At 40.4% G+C, this 27,612-nt stretch overlaps 1 protein-coding gene across 1 annotated transcript; it reads right to left on the reverse strand.

The window, feature by feature from the left end:
* Positions 1 to 5,457: 5,457 nt before the first annotated feature.
* On the reverse strand, positions 5,458 to 23,016 carry CCDC83 (coiled-coil domain containing 83). Its single transcript, XM_062487493.1, has 10 exons — positions 22,928 to 23,016; positions 20,331 to 20,415; positions 17,037 to 17,205; positions 16,273 to 16,440; positions 13,393 to 13,484; positions 12,174 to 12,242; positions 9,392 to 9,513; positions 8,276 to 8,358; positions 6,657 to 6,802; positions 5,458 to 5,646 (listed from the first exon to the last, which is right to left on the reverse strand). Exons 1-10 carry the CDS (start codon positions 23,011 to 23,013, stop codon positions 5,458 to 5,460), a joined length of 1,209 nt encoding a protein of 402 aa, XP_062343477.1. The 5' UTR covers positions 23,014 to 23,016.
* Positions 23,017 to 27,612: the final 4,596 nt, after the last annotated feature.

The following is a 27,612-nucleotide window of genomic DNA, read 5'->3' on the forward strand; positions in this document are numbered from 1 at the left end:
CCCAAAAATTATTATTACCTTCCCTAATCTTTCAGCAGAAGGTAGTGCTGGAACAGCTATGAACAGTTTGTTGAGACCATCTTCTGTAATTAGACACAGGAAGAGTTGATAGAGGTGGAGCTTTCTTCCTCACAACAACCTGAGGTTTGTCCTGCAGGCCAGGCTCATAAACTGAGCAGTAACAGGTCAGTAGATTTAAAATTTCTTTCTCAAAACATGAATAAAAAGACCCCTGAACGTATTATAGAGCAAGTAATAGACACACCCAGATCTGGGGAGTTTCATACACATTTACTAAAATCTTGCGTTCCTGCCTCTGAGACTTTCAGTGTGGCATGGTGTCCTCAGAGAGCAACTCACCTGAGTTTTTGTATAAAAGAAGGTGAAGTTTTTTGAATTGGGGGCCAGCTGGAAAAAAGGGTGCACATCTGTGATCTGTTACCTACATCAGTAACTACCAGGGTACAGGTTGTTCTGAAATACAGTCCAGATATTGTGTGAAGGAAGAAGCTAGACCTTTGTCCTCCTCCAGAGCCTGACGAGCTGGGTTATGCTAAAACATGCCAACCTTCTTTTTAGGTCTGTGGTGCTCTCTGCAGAGTATAAGTTGAGGCTTTTGGCTGAGGAGAGAACTGTGTTCCTAGATCTCTTTGATCCCTTGGACTTTTTGTGTGGCTGTGGACTTGAGGCTGCAAATCATGAAAGCACCAAAGAATTGCAAGCACCCAAACCTATGTCTTCTGCAGGGATGCTGAACTCCTGTTACCCTTTACTGCTGTCTCGTCATTGCTCTGTGTTCCTTGAAAGAGCTGCTGTGCAGATTAGGTTTTCTTGCTGAAGGCCTTGCTAAAAACCCTTGCTCTTTGCTTACTCTTGGGAGACAAACTGGCTTGAGAATTTTCCAGAGTAGTATTTTCTCATTTGCTTTGTTCCCGGTAAATGTTTGCTTTCAGTATCACTGAAATAACACTCAGTTTAGCTTAATTGAAAAAGCACAGCACACAGATGTATTTTTGTTTTTTAATTACTGGCACTTTTCAATAATAAGGGGTTGTGAAAACCTGGTTCTCTTCAGAACTGAGTTGAAAGGCTGTTTAATCTACAGGAGAAAACTCTAGGGAAGCTGCCTGCCCTTAGCAAGCAGAGGACGATGAAGTGCTTTTTTAGAGGGATGTGGTTCTTCTTAAAGCTTTATGTAGGGAACTAGTGTTTCAGAATAACCACAATATTTTAATTTTTTTTAAATCAGGGAATTGTATAATGAAAAGAACTGGATTTAGCTCTTGAGACAATTAGTCTTTTGCCAGACCAAGATATTGAACAGCTCCTGAGTTTTCTAATGGCACAAATGTAGAGTCTTCATCTGAAGACAGATCTAAATTCCTTTGCTGCTTCTCTTCTTTGTTTCCAAGTCACAAACTAAGCTGAGCTGGTACCTCAGGATATGTTTAAAGTCTGTCTTTTCGTGACTTTGTGGCATAAGAGGTTCCATTCAGCCAACTGCCAGAATAACTCACAGACATTCCCAGCTGCCAAACAGCCCTTCAGCAAGGAAAATGGACAGGGTGAAACCCTGCATCTTTCATTAGACAAAAAGTGCCCATTTCCAGAGCCAGACACAAATTTTTGTAGCAACATAAATGAATTGCAACTTAAAGGCCATGACATAATTGAGATAAAGATTGTGGCAGAGAAATGAGAATTAAGTGCTAAAAACACTGGGAACATAGTAAATGTTGATGGGAGCAGAAGATTAACAAGATAATGTGAAGGGCAGTGAAAAAATGTGCTGAATGCAGACAAAAGAGCAGTGCTAATGGCAGCATATGTAAACTGAACAAGAGCTTTCTCCTTAGCCTGTTGTCAGTCTCTTGACTTGACCTTTGGAGCTCTCACACCACAGTGGAGAGAGCAGAAACAGGCTTGACATCTTCCACTGAGTTTGCCCAAGAAAAAACTGAGCTGCTGCTGTCTTCCAAGTTCAAACTGGAGGGCAGAGAGACTTAGCTGATTGTTCAGCTGCATCCTGGCTGGATCAGGAGAATGAGTGAGGAGGAGAAAACCCTGGTCATGTTCCCTGAAGGTGTAACATTGCTGCCACCTACTCAGCACCTTTTTGTACCTGAAGGTTGAGTAATACCATGGAAGATGGCCTCCCTGAGATAACAGGTCTAGGAGTGAGTAAAACATGTTTAATTCTTTTCTTGCTTCTCTGATGATGAAATTTCCTGAAACAAAGATCAAAAAGCCTTGGAACAAAGCGCCAACTTGCTTAAATTTCTGTGTGAGGTGATAATGGGTACAGAGAACGTGTTGGATGCAAGCATAGTGCTTTGGATAGCCGGCAGCTGCAGTACAGAAGGAGTACAGGGGTCTTGTGCTTATTTTCATGGCATGGATCTCTGCTTTGTTCTTGGCGGTAGCTGCTGAACTTCCCTCTGCCAGCTACAGCAATTGCCCAAGTACTGTTTTTTTTTTTTTAGAAAAGCAGTTTTGATACAATTTTAGCTTCTTGTTTTACTTTAATCACTAAGTGAGCCAAGATCCACACCATGTTAAATCCCAGTTTTCAGCATGGCTCAGTGTTCAGTTGTCCATATTTGCGAACAGTTGTTGGCATCTTGTTGCCATGTCATGTCCTAAACCAGTATGGTGTTTGTGGGAGACTGTAGAACATGTGCTCTGAAATGTAGGATTGCAAAAAACATCCTTATGTGACAGTTCACTCAAAATCCAAGGAAAAGCGTTTTTTGGAGGAACATCCAGCTGCAAATCCTCAATAGCTAAAGATGCTAACACCAACAGATTCTCTGTTCCGTCCTTGTCACTATGGTGTAACTTTGCAGTCCATTACCTTCTGCCTTGACCTTATTCTGGCAAACTCCTTTTAGCCCACAGAAGCAGAGTGTTTAATAACTTCTCTCTCAGAAAGCAGCCAAACAAGAATAAATGCTGCAGAACGAGTCTCTTACCCTCATTTCCCAAAACATGCAGGTCTGAACCTGTGGAAAGATTGCCTTTTTATATAACGTTGCTGCAGTGGAGGTTGCAAGCCTCACAAAAACCAGACCAAAAGTGAAATCACCCACATTCCCTGCAGCTCAGTCTGAGGGAGATCATACCAGCACAGCCAGACTGTAAAGCAGTACAATCCAGTTGCTCAGAGAGGGTTCAAGCCAGCAGAGTGCTGAGGTAAGCAGCTCCTTTCATCACTGGAGAAGATACAGGCTCTCAGCCCACCTCTCCCCATTGTGCTTTTTAGACGTTCCATGGGTTGATGTTTCTCACTTCCAGCTCACAGACCTCAGTTCTATTAAAATAGTTTTTATTTCCATGCAACTTGAGTGATGCTTGTACTTTAGTTTTGAATTCCAAGGAATACTTATTCTTTCTTCCTGTTGAAACTGTAAGTTTCTTTGAGCTGTGTTCTAGTTAAATGCATAACTCCAGCTCAGCTGAAGCTTAGCTTGGATTATAGTTGTGGAGACACCTGGACCCTTGCTTGATTCCTTGTCTTGTGCAACAGTGACACAGGAAAGGAAAGGTATTTCATAATGCTGGGAATACACGGGTGACTCCCATAAGTTTCGTCCTAACTGGAGTAGTGAATTCCAAGCGGGGCTTGGAAACACTGGCTGTGCTGCCAGAAAGTGACTGATCAGCCCCCTATTTTACAACATGCTGCTCATTTCTGAGAGATTTTGCCAGTAACAAATTTATCAAATCCAGATGCCTTGGGCTGAAGACCCAGCTCTTTCCATATGAAAGCCTCAAAGTGGCCTTAATGCTAATCCTTTAGAAATCAAGGGGATTTGGGACACTTGACTAAATATGTTTTGCTGCAGGCTGTTGCTTCTGGCTTGTGCAGGCTGCCTGTGGCTTGTACCCTAATTAGCATGTTTGGGATTTCTTTTTAACTCCCTTTCACCCACATAGGCTGTTATGGAAAAAGGCTAAACTGACTGGAGGAGGGCAAGGGTTCTTTTTTCCAAGGTGCAGGTTGATGTTGTCCTGCCATATGTCCTGCACATGGTGTTCTGCATTATGGGTATAAGCCAAGAGAAGCCTAGAGATGGGCCCTGCATTTACACCACTAGAAAATGTAAATCCCCTCTGGGAGTGGTGGGAAGAAGGAGACGCCTTTCTTTAACAGAAAAGCCATTCAGCATAAGCCACATTCTAATTCTGCATCTAAAGGAGAAGCTAAACTAATCACTGAGCAGAACTAATCTCTCTTTCAAGTCAGCCATTTCATGGGGCTTGTGCTGCGCTCAAAGCAAAGCAGGGGAGCCGAGGGGAGGCTTCTGTTGGGCTGCAGACACAGCAGGAGCTGTCCAAGTGTGGGTCCCTGTTCCATGAACACCCAGGGGATAGGAATCACCTCAGCCTTTGCAGTAACTCTACTGTGTTAACTCCATGTCCAAACTCACTTTACTGTTTGCCACGTGGCAGAGAAGTGAGAGTCGGTGTGAGGTGGAGTCTGCCACCTTTACTTGTCTGCTCATGATCCCAGCCTCGGAGAACGAGCTTGGTCAGTAGAGCCCAGAGACCAGTGGGACTCACCTGCAGCCCAAGGAGCCAACTGCTGGGCAGGAACAGCTGAGCATGCTTGGAAAACCAAAAGTGTTTGTGCTCAAGTACAGATACACTGAGATACAGGTAGTTTAAAATGTAAGTTTTTTAAAAATCTTTATTAAACAGCTGATTATTCTGTCAAGGGTTTAAATCAGATTATTCAATGCTGTCAGAAGCTTCTAATGAGGAAATGCATGGGTCAGAGCCTACATGTGGGAAGGAACTATTGTGTGGTGCTGAGAGGGTGTCCAGAGGGAACCCCCCCACTGCATCAATGCACTTAGAGACCAGCCACAAACCAAGGATATGGGCTTACACAATATATTTGGCCAATTCTAAACAAAATGTTTAAGACCTTAGAGATTTCTATGCTAGTTTTAAATTGGTTTAAATTAATTTTTGTTTATTTCAATGTGTTTAAGTAGGGGGTCTTGTGGAGACAGATAAGAAAGCATTCAAACACTCAATTTATAGCAATAATTGAATTATACTTGCATAAATTAATTCTGCTTTAGGAGAGCATTAAGTATTTTAATAGTTCTGTGTTTTATGGCAGCCTGCATATGGGCAGACCCATTCACTGTCTGATCAAGAGGGAATTCTACATCTGCGAGTGGAGACCACACAAACTAAATATTAGCTCAGACCTTTTAGTAGATATATGTGCTACTACATATACTGAATACCCCAAGAAGTGCACAAGACCTCTCTCAGTGGTAAGGAAAGGAACCTTTCAATTCAAACAGACATACCTCTCATGAAGCTTATAATCATGATTCAGGCACTCTAAAGTAGTTTCCTCAAAGCCCCATGCCACACAGAAGAGAGCAAATATTTAATGAATGGAGAATGTTACATTTCTGTGTAAACAGCACAGCTTGTCTAGTTTTCATCAACATTTTCCTTAAATAAAGCCTTGATCATCTCAGCTGTGATATGCCCATCTGATTTACCAACAGTGTCCTCTTCTCTGTGGCTCCTGCTTGGCATTTCTTCTGTCTCCTTACAAGTAGGCACAGCTTTTCCAACCACATACAGCTTTCTCTTTAGAGGTCCCAGTTTTGAGTATGCCTTAAGAAGAAAGAGTATTTCCTTTGCAATTTCATAGGAAAGCAACTATTATTTTTAAAAAACCCAAAAAACAACAAAATTCAGTAACTTTCTCAAAGCAACTGCAGAGATGCTGCCCTGGGGTTGTGTTTGATAATGTCAGTAATAATAGGCTTCTTTTACAAGCCTACTCATTTTAGGAGGCTACAGCCCTGCTGCCCTCTTCTCCTGTGTGTTTTCACCAATACCACCTTTTCTATAAACCAAATTCTGATCTCTAATTTGGTTCTGTGAGAAGAGTTAAACTAATCCAATAGCTTGCTCCTGCCAAAGAGAGAGAGAGAGGTCCAAGCCCAACCATGTGCTTCTACCACATCTGCACTGGCTCTGGTCTTCTCCAGACCTCTGAGTCTACTCGGTTGACAGAGCCAACACAAACTAGTTCAGGTGGAGAAAGAAAAGGAAAGCTTTTCTGCTGGATTAGAGTCAATCAGCTACAGGAAAGGCCAGTGTGCACTGTTTTCTCAACCCTCCAGTTTGCACCCAGGAACACCATCCTGGCTTTCTACTGAAGGAATATTGATCCTTTAATGCTACTTGGGAACACAGATTCTAAAGGACCAGTCCATCACCTTCCAAGCAAAGTAATCTCTCATTAGGTGACATTCAGAATTCTTTCTAGGGGAATTTCATCCTGACATTCCATGAGATGATTCCTAGGACACCATTCAGTTGCCAAAACATGTGCCTCATTATATCAGAGATGCCTGAAGGCTTCCAAAACATCCATGTGAGGCTGGTCTGTAAGACGCAGAACCTGTGCTCTTTCGGCCCAGCAGCTGAAGGACATGGAGTGACCTTACTCTCCCAAACAGCAGCAGAGGACTACAGTCAAGCATCTGAATTGCCAACCAGGTAAAGGACATTGGATGCCATAACACCACCAGAAACAGGATGGTCCCAACAGTAGCTCATACTCCACCCCTAAAGGTGTTTGTATCAGTGAAAGACCTGATAACTCTAACTCATACCTGGAACTCTTCTTCATCCAAGCTGTCCAGGGCTGAAATGGAAAATTTTTTCCACAGCTTTTCATTACTGTCTTGAGGCTTCTCATAATCTTTTTTAGACTGAATCTTTGCAAAGGCACTTCTGAGGCTCTTTCCATCTGTCTTTGCTTTTTAAAGAAAAAAAGTGTATGTAATTGTTAAGCCTTATGGAAGTCAGAATCAGTACTTGGTATGAGGATTGCCTGTAATTTTAACATGGCTTAGCCCATGCTATGCGAAGAACAGCTTGGTAGCATTTTTAATTGGCAGTTGAAGCCAAATGTTCATTTACAGTGGGGTTTTTTATGTGTTTTTTTGTTCACAATTTCTGATCAAGACCCAGGGACTGAAACTGATTGGAAGTTAGAACTAATGGATCTGTGGGAGGAGGCAGGGGGGAAAATGAACTTTTTTCAGTTCAACTTTAATCCTGTAGAGCCCTGAATACTTAAAAAGAATAAGAAAGGAAGCAAAAACATGTATAAACTTCTTCTATACCCATGTTTGTGTATCTATAGGTATGTAACTACAAGTTCCCATAACACAGTTAGTCTACTTCTCACTTCCCTAAAGAGATCATGTCTGTAGTTGACTAATTCTCAGGATGATAGAAGATTCTGAACATGGACTGCCAATGTATAGGTTTGCCTGGGACAGTGACCCAGCTTATTGGAACAAAGCCTTCTCCTCGAAGTAACTAAAGAAGTCTAGCAAAGGTTTTCAAAGTAACCACACATTTAATACAGAAGTCTTTGTCATGTTTGCTGGTGCCTGCTGGTTTCAAAAGGCCCACCAGAATTTCAACAAACTTCGTGTATCTGTAACTGTATGGCTTCCATTTTTCTAATATATCGCTTTAATTTTGTATTAAAGAGATATGTTATAATCATTCTTCTTCTACTTTTTTCCATCCTCTTTCTTCTACTTGCAAAAAGATGTAAAAATAAAACTTGTGATACTTATGAATCCACAGAGACTGTCCTAAACAGATAAGCACAGGCTCGTGCTCCTTCTTGGCTAAAGGTATATAATTCCCCTGGGCACACCTACCAGAAGAGATGGAGATTCAGCCCAAAATTCAGTACTGCTTACCAAGATTTTCAGTTCAGGCTGAGCTCCATGTAGTTTCACCTGCTTTTGCTAGGGGTTTAGTTATAAATTAACTCTGATGTATTGGCTGTATGACTGCAAAGTACATGCACAGTAAAAGTAAAAGGCAACACAGAGTTTAAGAGTGTCCTCTCAGGGACAACCTATAATGAAGTTATGATATGGATCAGTAAAGAACTGATTAAGATATGATTCATATCTTCATAAAAGATGGCCAGTCCTGTAAACTGCATTCCAGGGTAGCTCTAGATGAGTAATTATACTCCACAATCTAAAACAAATTTAAATTTAAAAACTGTATTACAGCTAGATTGTGATTTTGTCTCCTTATTTAAAATACAATCTATCATGGCTGTGGTGGCTGCAGTCAAGATGGAAATAAGGTGTTCACCATGTCAAACAGGTAGTTTGATTAAAAAGCTTCAGCAATAAAAAGTCTGTAAATGTTCAGTAACTTATCAATACTTATAAGCTGCTGGCATTTACATTACCTGTGTATTCTCTGTTCTCCCTTTTCATTTCATCCTTAGGAAGTTCTTCATGCAAGCCAGCTCCCTTTTTAAGAAACAAATGCCTATGGAGTAAAAAAATATAGAGTGAAACCCATAATAAAGGTGTGAATTTTCACTCTAAAGTGTCCTGTGCAATGATTTGGGGTGAGGGGGAGGCCACCCTTTCTGAGATCCACTGCTGCTTAACAACACAGGCAGAATAGCGCAATGCTTCAAAAATGCAATGGAGGCAGCCAGGTAGCTTAGTGGCTAATAAGCTGCTCTTTTTTATTCTTAGTGCTTTAGTTCAACTATGTCCATGAGACTTAAAAGAAAACAAATTTTATAGTCTCCAGTCAGTCCAAGATTCAGACCACAGCTGGCAGCTCTCACTTCAAAGAAATCCAAAGTTCAGAAAGGAGAGAAAAATGGTCACTTCTTAAGACTTGGAACTTTTTGTGCAATACAGCTGAAATCACTGAGCTGGGACTGGAAACTGAAGATTGATCTCTCACATTGTTGCATTGTGGTTTTGATAGCATTAGTGTTGACATTTTGTAGCTAAATAAATCTTTCTCTGGGGAAAAAGTTAAATTGTTTCAATAAAAAAGAAGATAGTACTACAGACACCTTCACAGACATTTCCCAAGGTGTCTTCCTTCCACAGTGTCAGGTCATTTGTTTCACTAAAGATTGCAAACCCCCTATATATTTGCAAATTAATCTTCACATCCTTTAACATTTTGTGAACAGTAAAGGAAAAATATATTATTCAGCACTTAGTCTGAAAAGCTGGGACTGAGACCATCTAATTGCAACACAAAGAAATTATTTCCAAGCCTCGGTGATATAAAGTGAGTGGTGTTAGGTCTTAGTAGATTAATTAAGGACCCAGTTTCTTCCCTGACATTTGGTACTTGGGAAGTCCCCATGTTGCTATCATCTTTCACAGATATTACCCCCACCTATCCTCAGTCAAATCCTGTCTTCCCTCAACTAGGAAATTATCTTGGCTTTGATGGGGGAGACCCCAAAGAGCTCTAGAGGCAGACAGGAGCATTATCTTTAAAAAAAAAAAAAAAAGTCATTTTTGAGTCCATAAAATCATTATTTTACCCTGATACTCTTAGATGCTGAAGTTTGATATCAATCAGTTTTGCAACTAAACTGGTATTTTCTTCTTCCAGGAGCTGGACAGAAGCTTTCAAATCACTTTCTTCCTTACGGTAGATCTTAACCTTTTGACAATTAAAAAAATAATAGAAGCAACTCTTAGAATTTTGGAAAGCTTTGATAGCAACTACTTTACCAGCACAACTCTAGAAAAAAATGCAGCTGTATCAGCAAGATTGCACATTTTGTGGGGGAACATAGTGACCCATTTTTAGACAAAGGGAAGGTCTCTTTGGTTCTTTCACACATTTATTAGAACCCTTTTACTGTCACAGCCCACATCCGTCAATCACAGCCACACATTTGGGCTATGCAACCCTGACAGCACAACCTTCTTGTGTAGTCAAACATGTCTGCTAGACAGGAGCTCTGGATTTTTCTTTTATGCTTTCACATCAGAGCTTTGAGAGAGGAAAAGCTTCTTTGCAGAGGTAAATTCAGGGTCTTGCTCAGCAAGTGTTGTTTTTCTAATTCCTTCTTATACACAAAAAGCCTTCTTACCTGGAATTAATGAAGTTTTCAGTCGAAGTTATCACAACATTTCTTCACCCAGAGGGTGGCTGGGCACTGGAGCAGGCTGCCCAGGAAAATGGTCACAGCCCCAAGGCTGACAGAGCTCAAGGAGCATTTGGACAACGCTCTCAGGCACGTATGGGAGCTTTGCAGGACCAGGAGTTGGACTCAATGATCCTTGTGGGCCCCTTCCAGGAAGCTCAGGATGTTCCATGGTTCTGTGACATTGGCTAAGCCCCAGGTGCTACTTGATTTCAGACTGTAATTGCCCCTTATCATCATGGAGTTATACTGACCAAAGGATGATGATTATTCAGTTCCCACAATTCCTCCAACTTTTACTGAAATGCAAGCAAGTTCTTGCCCCCTTCACTGAGGAGGGCAATCTACTATGGGAAAGAAACCTTCCCATAAAACTTAGCCATATCCACATGTGTAGGAGAAGTACCCAGTGATCTGAAAGCATCCGTTCTCATCAAAATCAAATTAATCACCTATAATCATCCAAATTTGCAGCTAAAACTAATTCCAACTTCTCCCAAGGATTAAAAAGGTGAAAATGGAAAATTAACCAGTAACAGGATGTGGCTTGGCACAGTGAGGTGATGCAGCTTTGCACCATCTTGGTGTGACACCATGGAAACCATGGAAAAATGTGACTGAAGTCTCCAAATCTGTTTAAATTTGGAGGTAACTAATCTAGGGATATTTTTGTAAGTAATTTTTCAGTTCAGCTGCCAAACTTAAAAAGAAAAAAAAAAGACCTGAGACAAAATTAAGATTTTTAGTCTATCTCCCCCAAAGGAAATACTGAAACAGCCTGTCAGCTACATATAAACATTAGTCTGAGAGAAAATATTTCATCCATGTAAGAAAAGCAGAGAAAATGAATGGGTGAATTCAGAGGACTGGAGAAGTTGGTGATAATAGTTTTGTTTTCCCCCAAAATTCAAAGCAGTTATTCATAACATAGGAAAGTAGCAACATAGGAAAGTAATTCGGAACATAAGAAACTTCTAGTTGAGAGGAAAGAAATCCAATTCCCTCAGCTCTGAGGTGAGGGCCTGTCAGGACATAAGAGTACTCCAAAGTGCTCTCTTGTTGGCACTGGTAATGTACAGTAAGTGTTCAGTGAGACAGGGAGAAGGGAAGAGAATTCATACTCATTCAGTGATGGGATGTATAGATTTGAGCTCCTGTTTGTTTATACAGAATAAAACATTAATTCTCTCCCATTTCTTTTCCCTACCCTCATTGCTTCAGAAGCTGTGGTTTGGACAATGTCCCTGGAAAGCTGAAGATGCATGCTCAGAGCTCATTTAGGGGAAGAAAGAAAGCTGTGTCCCTGCATACTGGCAAGTACCTTAAATTAGTAACTAAAATGAAGAAACATCTGCCAGGTTTGTTGATGTGGCATGGAAAAGTAAGAAGTACACTTATTAATTTCCCAAAAAAGTTTTGCTCAGTTCTCAACTGTGAGGCCGTAAAAGTGAGGAAAGGCATTTCACCCACCAATCTCATGCTTAGATTTGATTGAAACAAAGAACTTATATTGACTGGAATAAATAAAATCAAACTTTCACCATGGAAAAAATTAGTTTCTTAAATCTGACTCACAAAATTTTTTGCTTGTCAAGACAATTACAGCTATCTAATATATAGCTCTAAATTGTCATTAAAGGACAGTATAAAAGCTACCAAGCAATTAATTGCAACTATATATGATTTTCCTACTTCAGCATAGATCCCCCATGGTTTCTTTATGAGCTTCCATTTAATGTTGTTTCAAGCCATTTCTCAGAACATGTTTCCAGCATCCATATCCATTTTCTTTCAATACAGCAGCACTAGAACTGTAATGCAATTCAAACCTCCCTCTTCAGCTACTTACCTGGTTGATCCTTTATACTATATAGCATCCCCATCTCCACAGATAAAAGTCCTTAATTGCATGGAATGTCGTAGTCTTTAATGTAACAGTTTGGGCAGGAAAGGGGGTCCTCCATTTGTGAAAGCAGATGTCCTCCTCTTACCTTTATTCACCACATTGCAATGTTTGCTGCTCAGGATTACAGATTAATTACTGGAAAAATTGCTTTCCTTTGCCAACAGAAGTCTCCCGAGGCCTGTGACTGGAAACAGTTCTGACCATAGGCCACAGTATTTAAAAAATGAACTGCCATGATAAACTGAAGGCAAGTGATCCTCTTACCTCTTCTTTTAGCCACTCATTCTCTTCAATCTCTCTGCGACAGTTTTTGTCTAAGTATCCTACAGCATTCTGAGAAAACACAATTTAAGATTATCTCATCTGAGAGCAGAACTTTGACAGTTCTGCATAATATAAAGAAGAACCTTCTGCTCTTTAGTAAGAAATAATTAAGAAACATCCCAACAACAGACTGTAGCATCCCCTGAGGGATTACAAGGGGATTTAGTTCACAAGGCCAGATGTTTCTCCTCTATCAGCCTGTCTAGAGCAGATTATATGTCAAGCAATTTACCAATTGTTTTTGATTTCCCATATAAAAATGGGACACTTCCCTTTTTGCCTAACAAATTCTTCTATGTTCCCAGTACTGCTCAAATCTTATTGCTTTCAGAAAATCAAACCTTCAGGGATTAAAACCCCAAGTAAAATCCCAAATGAGTGACCTAAGCATGTAGAGGTCTGTGCTAATGAGACAAGGCTATAATTTAATTATTGATGGCAGTAAAGTGGGAAGGAAGAACTGGGAGGGAAGATGCCCCTGTAGATCACCATAAACACAGTGCTCTGAATTATGTTCTCACATGACTGGAAATTCCAGCACTGAAGTCAGGGAATTTAAACACCTAATGAGCCTAGTGGTTTGTACTGAAGTATGCTTTGCATTTTGTGAAAGTAAGAAGTTGTCACTAGAGCTATTTGTGAACCAAGCTTTCAAATCAGAGTTGGCAGAGATGACAAAAAAATTAGTGACTCAATAAACCTGCATTTCCCTGAGACTGCACTATTGTGGCATTTAAAAAATGTTGTACTTTACAAGTACAGCTAAATATATTTTTTTTCAAATTAATGCATATTTTCAAGCAAATTCTTTGTATGTTACTGCTTTTTGAAATCTGTGAAAATGTCAAAATCAAGGCCATGGCAAAAGCAACAGTTCTCAAACAAGCCTTGTCAGTGCATGGTGTCCCAGTTTCCCATGCCTGGTTTGTAAAATGCCCTCACATCTACCCATTGTTTTCCTGATAGAAAGAAAAAAAAACAGTACATGCATGTATAGCAATAACCAAATCCATGTATACCAAGATTTACAGATTATTTTACTCTGAATTTATTGGAAAAGTTCAAAGGCTTAATATGAGTTAAAATAATTAATAATGCAGAGTGCATGTATCCCAACTATAATGCAGTTAGCAGTTTTTTAAAAAAGCAAAAAGAATACCTTAAGAGCCGCTTCACTGAGCAACTGCATGTGCCTATCAAACAGTTTCTGATTTTCTTCTCTCACAACCTTCAAAGCTTCTCTATAATTTTCTTCAAAAGAAACAAACAAAAAACCCAGGGAAGTCAGAAATCATTATTTGACATAAATTTTTCCTGATAATGGATAGATAACTGGCATATCATTACTAAACTGGAACTTATCAGCAAGTGTCACCTGCAGAGACTCTCCACAGAAAAGGATTAAAATATCCTTCTCCACAGAAATTATCCTCTTAAACCCAAAGAACAGCAGTATTAAGTATAAAACTAGAAACTGGAAGTGGCTTACACGTTTCTGTTGAAAATTTCAACAGATGAGCAATTCACTGCTAACTGAGCAGTGAGCTAAGCAATTCTCTGTTAAAATACTGGCATCTTAATATTAATTTTTGTCTCTATCGATAGCAGAAGTCTCGGAGCCATGTGAGAGATTTTCTTAGAAAATTTAGTTTTTGGATATAGAGGCATATTGGATCACCTTATCCACATGGATAGTTATTATACCATGCCTAATACATTTTCTGACTTATCTAAGGGTCTAAGGTTCTAATTTGACAACAGGACCAAATGGAGAATGTGGCAATTGCCACAATTATTTGGTTCTATCATTACTTCTGGTCATTATTTAGAAAGTGTGTCTTACATTGAATTGAATAGGTTTGGCTTCATATTCTAGTCACTTCCTATTTAATTATTTCATCCGTCCTTTCGGTTCTTTTTTTTTTTTTTTTTGCTCTTCTAAATAGCCCACTTCTGCTTGATATTTCCTCCTTTTGAAGGAATGAATGAGATTACAGTAATTTTCTTTGAAGGAAGGCGCTGCACACTTGCTCCAAAGGGTTGAAATTCAGTCTTTTACTGCACTTGTGTTGCAGACCGCTTATTTCTGATCTAGCTGGAAATTAATATCTGCTCATGGATGCACTGTGGAGTCAAAGGCAGTGAAATGTGAACGGTGTATTAGTTGTGCATTAATTATTCATTTAACATTGTGGAAGCTGGACCCCACCATCTAGACTTGGCAGAATGAAAAGAAGTACTTCCATACCATAATGAATTCATTCTTTCATTATTTCAGACAGCTAAATAACCTGAATTGTACTTGGAGAATGAAAATGGAGAAACTGTATGTCTGAACAGTTTCTAAGGAGGCTATCTTCCCTAATCCTTTCACTGCAACACTGTTTTCCCCACACATCACCAGAATGTGTGGCTCTCTTTTATTCTTCTCTTCTCCAGCTGTTTTGCTTAATATGTCACACCAGACAACATGAACTGTTCCAGTTTCAATCCCTACAGTGGTACACACAGAGACAGAAACCTGTTCACCTATGCTTATTCTCTAAGCCTGTTACACATTCAAGGTGTGAACAGGCCCAATTTGTTGCTGCCTTGCTCTGGAAGTTTCTTAGATTTCTGATGGAAGGCTGTACTCCCCAGATTAGGGGAGTTTCTAGGTTCAGTTTTAGGGAGTTAAGCAAAATAGTTTGGTCAACATCCAGTACTGGCAGCATCATTTGCCAGCATGTTATGTAGGCCACTTATATATGTACCACTATAACATGACTTTGAAAAAATACACTTCTGTTGGACCATGAATTTTTGTTGGACCATGAATTTTTGTTAAACCCTGACATTATGTACCCTATAACATGCAGAAGGTCAGACTGCCTGTCCCTGCTGGCATTCTATATAAAAGACCATTCTCTTTTTCAGCAACTATATAGCAAAGTTTTAAATCAAGAACATGGAAAATGCATAATGAAAAAAAACCCCAAGCTCTCCTGAATACACACGAGGATATCTAAGCTATCTGGAAATGTAGAAATCACAGAGCAGATCTTAATCGTGGCAAAATATGTTTTGAGAGACAAAAAGATGGCTGGCTGGCTCTTATTCACAGTAGCTGATGCCTGGTAATGGTTGGCACAGAATATACAGAGACCCTTAGAGCAGTGTCACTGCCTGTTACTACCAGCTGCTTGGCTGCGGTCATGCATACTGAGAGGGACATAAAGAAAGAAAACCAGGACATCTTTCTCCTGTTGGAAGCATGGGTTATGTAACAGCAAAATATTTAAATGTTTTTAAAATAATGCAGTAAAAAAGAAATTTTTGTAAAGAACTCAGCACCAAAATATCTAAGTTCTCAAATGAATTCCACTGCTGTGACAGTGCTGAAATAGTTCCCAGTATTTGTCTATGTCTGTACTGGTGATTTTGCAGGGCCTCACACTGTGTAACTAGGAGGAAAAGTCCAGACCATTGGCTAAAGAGCTCCCTCTAGTCCTGCATGTAAACCAGCGTGCTCCATAGAAAAGACTGTCCAAGAATGAGCTCATACTACTTTCCTGTCAAAGGAGCTTTCAATATGTGAAATGCTTGTAGATGATGAGAAGTAACAGCAACAGAGACAACATTTTCAAGTAAGACTGCTAAGGGAGCCCTCTGTGTAGGTGACTTAAATGTGCATAGATTTTTCTTTTACAAAAAACTGCTATCCTTCTCGGTAACATTTTTTAAAAATGGGTTGCCTGTATTTTACGAGAAAAACATCAAAGGACCAGCTTATCAGTTTCTTTAATTGTCATAATTTCTGTAAACTTTATCAATTTATTTAATAAAGGAATTTTTACAGAGAGAGAAAGAAAAAGAGAATCCTTATATTTTTCAGGATTATGCAGCACATCTTAAGTGCACTTTGAAAAGTTCATGCAAATTACTAGAAAAGTTGATACATGTTACTTGAACTTGACCTAAAATTAGTTTTATCATTTAATTCCTGCAAGCAATATGCAAAGACCCTGTAAGACTTGCATTACATCAGCTGTAAACTGACCTTCAGTTCTTTCAAGTTCATATTTGACTTCCACAGTGTCTTTTTCCAGACTGCTAATCCTCTCAGCATGTATTTTACTTCCAACATTTTTGTATTCCAACCAATAATCTCTCTCACGCTGCTTTTCTGAATTTTTTTTCTTAGTTTCTTCAATTTGGGAGCGCAGATCTATTAAAATAAGAATGTCAAAGATCATTACCGATTTCTTGAACTGGTAATTCTTACAATGTCAACTTCTTTAGGAAAGGCGCTTTCACAGGGAATGGAAAAGCAAGGGGCATTCTTCCACACTACAGTACATTACAACCTGATGGCCCTACACAGTTTCAAGGGGCACCATTATTGCTGCAAACAGCTTGATCTTGTTCTTCCAAGGAGAGACAACAGTTCTAGCCAAGATATTGTAACAACACGTCTCCCACAGAGAACTGGAGGGGTGGCAGCTAGAATTTTCAACACTCGAAACTGGTCTTTTTTCCTGCCATCAATAATTTTATTTTAATCTTCAGTGCTTAGGACTTTCATGGATTAAAAAAAAAAAAGGAAGCACAACACCATACATCACATAGAAGGGATAGATTGATTTATAAGCCCTCTGCAGTCTCATACTAAATTGAGAGAGCCCAGTTTTGGGAGAGGAGTTGTTTTATACTTCTTATGCAACAAAGAAGTTGAATCTCTACTTAAACTGCAAAACAGCAACAACACGTACTCAATCCCAAGTGTGTAAACTGCAAACCACACTTCCCCAGCTCACAACATACCTTGAAGAAGTTGTTCTTTGTCCTTCACAAGCTGAAAAACTGCTTTCAGTGACTCTTCCACATCATCCCTGGTTACAACCTTCTTCTCATCTCTTTTTTTCTCCTTTTCTTCTATTTGCCTCACGAAGCGCCTGATAAGCACCTTCTGTTCTTCCTTCAGAACAACATTCTAAGAAAGAAGGCACAGCTGATATTAAAATGTTTTCAAAGTGACAAATTTAAGTTAAAAAAGTAAAATCTGGCCTAGTGCCAGATGAAATTCAAGAACACTGAGCTAAACACCTGTTCTGCATATTCTGAAAGGTTAGAGCAGAAGGGAGAATTTACAAGGCTCAGACATTTCCTCTGTAACTTCAAGACCACTGGAAGGAAATGAGAGACAAATGACAGCTGTACTTGGTACAGCACACCAATAATCCTCCATTGCCTGAAAATAAACCTGCTTGTGGATAATTTAATAACAATATTTATACACAGGAGCTATTCGTTTCATGTCAACATTCTTCATGAGAATGTACTATTTTCATACAGAAAAATCATGAGACAATCAGATCACTTGCATATAACCACAGCAAAGAGTCTTGTCAGAGCTGAAATTAGTTATACCTCCTGATTCCACAACTGTGATCATAGCCCTTGGCCGTCATCCTCTCTAGTGACACTCAGATTGTTTGAAATTACTGATTGTGTATGTTTGCTCCCAAAGGATACCATACAGGAGCAAACAACTAGTAAGTAAGTAACAGGCAGTAGAAAGTCTCAAGCATTCCTCACTTCTAGGATTAACTCTAAACCGCTCAGAAACATTAAGTAGGAAATAAAGAATGGAGCTCAAAGCACTGTAAAAATAAATGATTAAATTAAAACAATAGCACTTCACCCTTGCCTTAAAGTACACTGCTCAGTCTAAAATATAGAGTCCTTGAAAGACCATGAACTAGTAGCATATTGGGGGAATAACTGTAAAAAGATAGGTGGGGTAAAATTAGAGGAAACTGGGAAGCTGTATTCACATCCTAACAGAAGCTGTGGTGGTATGGAAATTTTAGGGTAAAATGCAGCTGCAAATCTCTGAATGGAATGCAGTTGGCATGCTCAAAACCTATTCCATGATGATTCCCTACAATCTGCAACCACAGCCCCTCTAAGGGAGATGGAACAGAGGGTGGAATGGAGTGGAGACACCATGGCCAGGCTGCATAGAAATCCTTGCAGGGAGGGGAACTGAATTGCACTCTGTAGCTGACAAACAGCACAGCACCTGTCAGCCAGGGGAGAGAGGAGAAGATGAATAACTAGAGTCACTCAAGCACTACCTAAACATAAAGAAATAGTGTTAAAGTAAGTTGGGAATGGGGAGAAGTTCGGGAAGTCCATCAAAACTGCTGGGATCAGCCGTGAGGCTGAACCTGTCTTCTCCCTCATAGGGTCACCTATGGGGCTCGAACCATACTCTGTGGACACTGAATACTTTCACTGGGGATAAAAGCTTGTCAGTGAGTTATTTTGAATATGTTTTTGCAGGGAATTACTGTCACTGAAAATCCTCAAACCTTAATCTGTCATAGCTTTATGTTAATAAAGAACATTATTCCATAAACCATCAGTGTGAGTCCCTCACAGGTGCTGGCCATCAGTAACACACTCAAACAAAGTGGGTACACCCACTGAGGGGGTCTCCCTTATGCAGTTGCTCTGTGTCCCTGAACAAAGCAGTCAAACCACCCTCCAATCCAGCAGTATAACCACAAGAGACGTAAGATCCAACAACAATCATAAAAGCCTTCAGATGCCTGCAAAAAGAAGAGCAATTGCCACTTCCACTGACAGTCAAGCCATGAATGAAACACCATCCAGGCTTCAAGACTGAAAGAAGTACCACAGAAAGCTAAACTGCTTTTAAAAGCAGTGCAAGCGCAAGCACAGAAAGGACAGAGAGATATTGTTTCAATGTTTCACTGCTATGAAGTGCAGGCTGCAACATGATCCAGAATAAGGATTTTTGAGCACTTTCAATTAATTTCAATAGGTAACTCCCTAATACCTATTTTAAATGTTCACTGCTCACAGTTATCAGATGCCATATTTTGGCTGTTTATATACAGCTCATACGCATGGTTCTATAAAGTGTCACTCATGAGCAATCAGTAATTACAAAAAATTACCCAAAACAACTCTTTTTCCACGAGAAAGTGTGTCTTCATCAGTCAGTGCTAGAAATCTCAGCTAGTAAATAGCATGATGGTCTTCTTTATTCAATTTTTATTGTAACTAAGTTTGCAGCAACAACTAGAGTATCACAGAAACCTGTGCAATTCCATTACTTCAGAAGCCATTCAAAGGAGGTCAGCAATTCTCAGTGCTTGGTTAGGCCTGCTAATACTACTGACAGAAATGAAATTGATACCATTTATTCTTCATGCACTGAAATATTGAAGAATATTTGTAGGACTGGTTATAAGGCATACTGCAGGAAAGGTATCTACTGAAAGAGGGCTCAGTGTCCTGTGCTTGCTGCAGAGAAAGATGCCAAAGAAAGGCAACAAAGTAGATAAAAGGACTAGAACACAAGTCTGATGTGGAGCAGCTGAGGATGTTTAGTCTGGAGAAAAGGAGGCTCAGGTGGCATCTCATCTCTCTCTACAACCATCTGGAACAACTTTCTAGCCAGGTGGAGGATGGTATCTCCTCCCAGGTAATAAGTAACAGGGCAAGAGGAAAAGGAAATTGTGACAGATTTAGATGGGATATTAGGGAAAACTTCTTCCCTGAAAGCGTGGTGGCGCATTAAGACATGTTGCCCAGGAAAGTGGTGGAATCACTATCCCTGGAAGTGCTCAAAAGACATGTGGTTGTGGCACTTGTGGAACTGGTTTAGTGATGAACACAGTGGTGCTGGGTTAAACAGTTGGACTTGATGATCTGAGAAGTCTTTCCCATCCTTAACGATTCTGTGAGTCCATGAAATAGGTAGGTGGTTATAAAGATCTCTTGTACATTGGAAAGCACCTGCACTGAACTCACTCTACCTTACTGCTCTGTCCTATTCTGTAACACTCTACTCCTGCAGTTTCTTTTTAGCTTGCTATATTTAGGACATTTATGCTATATGTCACATTTAATTCAGGTAACACCTTAACTTTCAGCACATAAAGTAACTTACTAACTCTAGTTTCATTGACTGTAACAAATTCACTGCAATAACTAATTTTAATGTATGTAGTATTACAATGGAAAGAATAAAACTGAATCCGTAAGAATACCACAAATAAACTTTGTTGCATAGTCGCTTACTTTTTTAAGATTTTCTTTGATCTTTTCTTCCAGTCCTTTTAGATGAAACAAAACCCGTTCAATTGCTGCTTCTTTTGCTACAATGCTATGAAGAGAGAGTAAAGAAAGAGATGTTCTTACAAAAACATTAGAGAAAGGAATGCTATTTAAGATAGATTAGATGTAAATACTACCAAAATATTTATTTTCATACCATATTGCTTGACTCATTTGGGAAAATACCACTGCCTGCTTACTACACACAAAAAAAAATATTTCCCATATACATCTGGGCCTGCATGTTAGTTAGCATTTCATACCCCTATAGAGCAGCAGATTCCCTGGTTATACTGCTCCTGTGTAGCCTCCTGAGAGGCTGGAGCTGATTTGCTCATTCTGCATGAGGTTTAGCTGACCTGTTACACAGGTCACTTTCAGGATAAGATAATTTGTACTCCAGAACATATTACTCATCACTAGCTATAGAGAAAGCCTAGGGAACTCACTCACACATAGGTCAAATGAACCCCAAATTGGAGAATTCAATGGGATTCAATTCTTCTGACAATGTGCTTTTTAAGTGTCATAAACTACATCTGTACACCAAGAACTTGTTAGCCTTGAAGAAGAACTAAGGGAACAGGGACTCCAGCCTAAGTAGTATATTCTGTTTTTATATTTTTGTCAAAGAACAAGCTCACTGATTTCACATTTTCATAGCTACTTGACATCCTCTTTGCCACAGCTATGAAATAAACATTTCTTTCTGGCGTTCTCTCTTCTAGAATGAGAAACACTAGGCTGCAAATGGTGTCTATTTGAAAAAATCTCTGTAATATGTACCTCTGTTCCCAGCATTCATTCATCATATGGCACAACAGAGGTGAGTATTACAATTATTGCAAAGTCTTTTGTTATTTTAACAGTTCTTTCAGTTTTTAGTTTGGGGGTTTTGGATGCTTTTTTGTGGTTTTGGGTTTTTTTCCCTTCCTTATTGCCCAAAGCTATTTTAAAAGAAGATTATCTTTTTCCTGGTTAATTTGCTAAGTTTAAATCACTGAATCATGCTAATTACAGATTACTAAATTTGCACTCTCTGGTGTCAGTGTGCTCCAAGGTAGTCTTCATGTTTTCTATTAAGTAGAAGGATATTAGTTAGAGAGAGACTAGACCAGAGATATGGTGGTCATGGCCACAGCAAAAGTACATCATAAGATTGTTGCTCCTCAGAAATACTGAAACTGAGAATTTTAATGAAAATGCAAAATAACAAACTCCCTAGGAACAGTGACCATTCTTCAGTGTATGGAAATAAAAAACAAGAATGGAAGTTAAAGAAATACTACACACTTGATAAATCTTAAAGTGGAATGTGACAGCTATTCACCTGCATGATTAGTCACATTTGATCAGTCAAGTGGTACAGAGAAGTTACAGATTACAGAGGTGAAGAGAAATAAAGGGAGAGCAAGAGGAACAGAGGAGAGAGAGGGAAAAAGATAAAAATAGCAAGAAGAGTACTTTTCTTCCCTTTTTACTCTACTGTTGCTGCAGAAACTACATATTCCCTTTTAATGAAGCACCTATACCAGTGGAAATCTCTCCAGACAAATTAATCATTTGCTTGGATATTTGCATATGCATAACAATAATTTTATCACAAAGTGGTACTGTTTTTTTTTTTTTTTTCTTAGCCCTGTTATACAGTTTCCTTATTCCTTCACAAAATAGGCGAATTAGTTTTGGACTTTTCAGATGGTATTTGCTTGTGATATGATTCAGCTAAATCTAGGCTATCTCACTATGGAAAATTGTACTCTGTGCTCTATAAAATGAAACAGAAAATCCCACATAAACCCTGTGAACTCATACAGATGTCAGCACAACTATAGGAGCAGCAGCAAACTTTTCAGTTTGCTTACTCCACTTTTCATTTCCACACCAAGGCACTACTCCTTGCTCCCTAAATGCTGATAATTGTTGGACATTGGGTGTTCCTGAGGTGTTTCCCTTCCAAGTTCTGTCTCTTAGATAAAAGTCATGAACCTTAATTTTTCTCCTTTTAATCAGTTACTCAAGAGACTAGAAATCAAATAAGTTGGACTGGTATGTAACTGTTTCAGGTATTTCCCCCTTGGCTCTTATTTTTCTCTGCTTGATTTTAAGAGACCTTTAATTTATCCATCTCTTACTTTCAAAATAAAACACTGTGCTCTGCTCTCAGCTGCACCAAGGAAGACAGCAAACTGTAGGTCTTGAGGTTCTGGCTAGTGACAACAAACCTCCGCGAACACCAAGGAATCCTAAAAAATACAGTCCAATGTGATCGTGCAACTTCAGCATATGCTGATCAAAAGCTTGTTACTAACAGAAAAAAATGTCAGGGTTTCCTGGTTTTAATAATTTTTTTCCCATAAGTTATAGCCTAATGGCATAAAATTTCTGACCCATTGAATTGCTTTCTTACAGGTACAGTTTAAAAAGTGTACCTTTCTGAAATAGCCTCAAAACCTCAAAACAATCAGCTCAGGCTCTAAATTGTATAAGTTGTCTTTGTTATCTGCTTCCTTCATTAATATATTCTATATGAGTGAAAAGTTAAAATATATTAAACCTACTGATATTCTAGTAAGGCTTCTGGTAAATCTGTTTCAGGCTCTTGAACTTGCTCTTCTGGTTTCTTCTTTTTCTTACTCTCTTCCATTTTTTTTTTTTTTATACTTGTCCTAGAAGTGAAGGAAAAAAGGGTAGAGATGAATGATTTACAAAACACTGTGTGCTCACTGGCATTTGTCACTAGTGACAAGTTTGTAATAGTTCTGAAATAAAGAAGTTGGGTTTTTGACAGCAATAATCCAGCCCAGGGGTAGCACTTAGGCCCATGTCCATATATATTATGTGTGTATAGATATAGATATAGATATAGATATAGATATAGATATAGATATAGATATAGATATATATGTGTGTGTGTGTATATATATATATATATATATATATATGCAATGTATACCTGAGTAGATACAGTGGTCTCTATCACCAGTTACTTATTGCATCCCTTACTGCAGGTTGTCTTTTACATTCTTGCAAATCAAACCTGCAGTTGTTCCTTTTCCAGTCCTTTGTTTCTTTATCAGGCTTGTTTTATCAAATTCACCTGTTCACATACCTCTCTTTCCCTCTCCTTCTGTTCTCCTAGCACTATGAATATCTCCCTTTCACCACAACTCTTATACCAGTTTTCATTGTCACAGCTGGAACAAAAGCATTTTCTGAAAGCATATGCATATCAGCAGTATTCCCTGGGCATGCTGCCACAACTACCATCCTCAGAATTCAACCAGCAATGAAAAGTTCTGCAATGGAACAGGTAGCATATATTGTACAAAACAAAAAAGTCACAAGAAAGGGCACTTAAGAAGATTCCTCCCTTTTAGCAGTCACATAAACAAATGTCCAAACCAAAACAGCTTATATAATGTAGAATGTTTCATTACTGAATAAGTAGAAACATTGTGTATAATTTGTTTTGGTATTAAACTGCTTCTCTGAATTTAAATTCTGAATTTTACAATAATAGCTGAAATTGATAGAAACTTGTTCTGTGACTAATTACAGCAGGATACTTTTTTTTCCTGTTAAAATGAACACAAGTAAACAGGGGAAAATATCCAGTAAAAAGCCCCATAAGCAAGTGTGTAAAATCAAGGGAATGAAGTGAAACCAACTATTGACAGATGCACTATAATCCATACACTGTCCTGTGCCTTCTCACCACACCCTGAAGCAAGGCAATGTCAGCTTCCTATATACAAAATAACTTTCTACCCTATTTCACATACAACCTTTGCAGTTTCTGATTCAGTACAATATTTTTTCACGAAACTTTCAAAAATCCTAAAGACATGGCTTTTGTAAGACCTGAGATTGAAAAGAAACCCAAACAAACAAGTGAACTAAGAAATCTCACTGAGGCAGGAAGTGAGATACTTTGCTCCTCCTAGACCCTAATGAAATTTCCAAACCAAATGCACAAGTGCAGGATACACTTGTTAAGCATCAAATAGAATCCATCACACTTCTTCAGTGCACAATTAACTGGACGATTCCATTTCCACTTGAGCATGTATTTTACTGATTTTCCTCAGAAAATGAAGATCACTAGAGTATTCCCTAAAGTTTTCTTTAAATGGTTTCTGTCCCTTTCACTGAACAGATAATCAAATTCCCTGCCTAAAACTGGATACAAAACAGAAAATTTTGAGCAGAAGTATTTTGCAAAGGCCTAGGGCCTTTTTTTTTTTTTTTAACTACAGACTCAGATGAGCTCCAGTTATATATTTATGGAATTCTTCCCAAGCAGAGAGGAACTAGAAAGCCTCCAAGCTGTACAAGGTGAAAAAACACATACTACAATAAAGGATTTTGCAAACTTTAGATAATACACACATATGAGAGAGAGAGGAACATGTTTAAGAGGACTGAGAATTGACTGTATATTTTAAACCCATAGGAGAACATTTACAGAAGGAAAGATCTATTTCTTCTCCCAAACAAATAAAATTGTGAGGCTTTTGACTGACCCCCTTGATAAAGGGGGTCCCCTTTATCAGTACCAGCACTGTCTCAAGCAATGACTACACTGCCATTGCATCTTTAGAAGGAGTAGGCAGTTTTCTGACACTGCAACCCAACTACAATTACCTCCTAGACACTCTTTACAGAGCCCACCTGTACGGCAGCTCGCCACTCTCATAAGCCAAATCATTATTATTAATGCCATCCGCACTAGCATTTGCACTCACATAATTACCCCCATATATTGAGCAGATGCACTACCAGAAGCCTCCATCCCCTCAGTCCCCGTCATTTATGGAGTTACAGAATGCACTGAGTTGGAAGGGACCCGACAGGATCATTAAGTCCAACCTCTGGCCCTATAAAGGACACTCCAAGAATCACACCACGTGTCTGAAAGCATTGTCCAAATACGCCTTGAACTCAGTTCAGGCCATCCCCTTGGGTTCTCTCGCTGGTTACCAGAGAGGAGATTGGAACCAGCCCCTGTGCTTCCCCTCACAAGGAAGTGCAGACTGGGGTGAGGTCTCCCCTCAGTCTCCTCCTGGCTGAACAGACCAAGTGCCTTCAGCCACTTCTCATACGGCTTGCCCTCAGGACCCTTCACCATCCTTGTGGCCCTCCTTTGAACACTCTCCAACAGCTTGATGTCTTCCTTGCGGCACCCAAAACTGCACAGAATATCCAAGGCGAGGCCACCCCAGCTCAGAGCAGAGCAGGACAATCCCCTCCCTTGCCCGTCTGGCGATGCCTGATGCACCCCAGAACACACTCGGCCCTCCTGGCTGCCTGGGCACTGCTGGCTCATGTCCAGCTTGCCATGGACCAAGACCCCCAGGTCCCTTCCCACTGGCTGCTGTCCATCCTCTCGCTCCCCATCCTGTCGGTACACGTAGCGGGGCTGCCCCGTCCCAGGTGCAGAATACGCGAAATCGATTTCCTCAGTCACGCTACAACACCGCGCAGTCACACCCCCGACCCCCTCCCAATCTCCAAAGCAGGCTAACAATTCCCTCTGCCCTCAACCCGTCCCTGGCTAACACTTCCCCCACCTCCCTTACCCTATTCCCCCCAGCCCCCTTGACCACCAGACACCTCGGTGGACAAAGCTGGGCCACCCCTCACCGATGCCAGCGCCTCGCTGCCCGCAGGCAGGCACCAAGTCCCGCCGGCGCTGTCGCCCTGTGCCTCGGCCGCCCGCCACCCCTCCCCTTGAGGCACCTCCCGGCCCTGCCGCGTCCCCCCTCAGGGTCCCAGCCCCCAGCCCCCGGCCCCCGGCCCACACCGCGCGCTGTCTGCCCCGGCCCTCCCGCGGGCCCCGGGGAGCACGGCCGGGCCCTGCCGCGCGCCGGTCGCCATCGCGACGGGGCCGGGCGCCACGGGGGCCGCCGGCGCCCTCTGCCCCGGGAAACGAGAAGTACGGGGGAAAAGGCCTGAGGTTCGCCCAAGTGCGGTGCCAGGCTGGAAGCCTGACGTTGGAGCTCTCATCAGGAAAGAGAGCGTGTCCCAGCTCCGCGCCGAGACAGTCCCACGCCGAACGTGAGCTGGGCCACCCAGCAGCTGCTTTCTCAGGAACCGGCTCCCTCAGTCCAGGGCACGGCCATGGAGCCTTGGCCGGCTGCTGAACTGTGGCAACAACAGCCATACTCTGTGGCCCATACCAGTGCAAAAGGCCATGCCTAGCGTTGGGGACAGGGCTCAAGAAGGTGGAAAGGAAGGTTGGAGTCTGATCCTGAACTACTTCTGCTTCTCTCCTCCGGGCCAGTGGACTGCAATAGATTTTGGATAGGCTCTGGTCATTTCCTTCCTTCATAGGATATCAGTGCCTGAGCCACATAATCCTGGGAGCCATAGTCAACCACAGAAATAAATTATCAATCACTGAAATTCTGCTGTCCACATTCTTGGGCAACACAGAATCATATGAATTCTTGTTGGAAGGGACCTTAAAAATCATCTAGTTTTAACACTCTGCCATGGGCAGAGATGTCATCACTAGTTCAGTTTGCTCAGGGCCCCATCCATCCTGGCCTTGAAAACTTTTAGGGATGGGACATCCACAACCTCTCTGGGCTCTCCTCTTTTAGCTTTAAACATTCACCCTTGTCCCATAACTATCTGCCTGTGTAAAATAAGTCACTCTCCCTCTTTTTTATAAGCCCCCTCTCAGGACCTGGAAGGCTGCAATAAGGTCTCCCCACAGCTGCCTTTTCTCCATGATGAACATTCACATTTACTTACTTTGTTAATATTTTTTTGGCCATCCCTGTGAGAATCTGTGTTTTCCTTTGACAAGTCCTATTTGACATAGTAGAGCAGTCTCTGTAATTAAGATATATTCATTAAAGTAAGGACAAAAGGCTTTTAGTACTACAGACAGAGATCTCCAGCCATGCTGCAAAAGGGAGTAAATTTAAAGATGCCCTGGTCACTGGAAGCAGGACTTAAATTTATTTTGTCTGCAAGCAAGAGAAGGAAAATGAACAGGCCCTAGTCATGCACATTTCATCTTTGAAGCCATTCCTTTCATGGTCATTAACATCAAGCCAGTCTTTTTCTTACCACAGAGAGTACTGTATAGAGTAATATAAATTATCCACACTGTTTCCTTTCACAGTTTGCGCTTCTGGTATACATTTTCTTGTAATGTTTTAAGATAAATTCTAAATAATTCTAAAATATTTTTGAAGGTTTGCTTTTTAAAGACTCTGCACTCCTTCATGTG

Source organism: Cinclus cinclus, chromosome 2 (genome assembly GCF_963662255.1).
Source record: "Cinclus cinclus chromosome 2, bCinCin1.1, whole genome shotgun sequence".
Classification (NCBI taxonomy): Eukaryota; Metazoa; Chordata; class Aves; order Passeriformes; family Cinclidae; genus Cinclus; species Cinclus cinclus.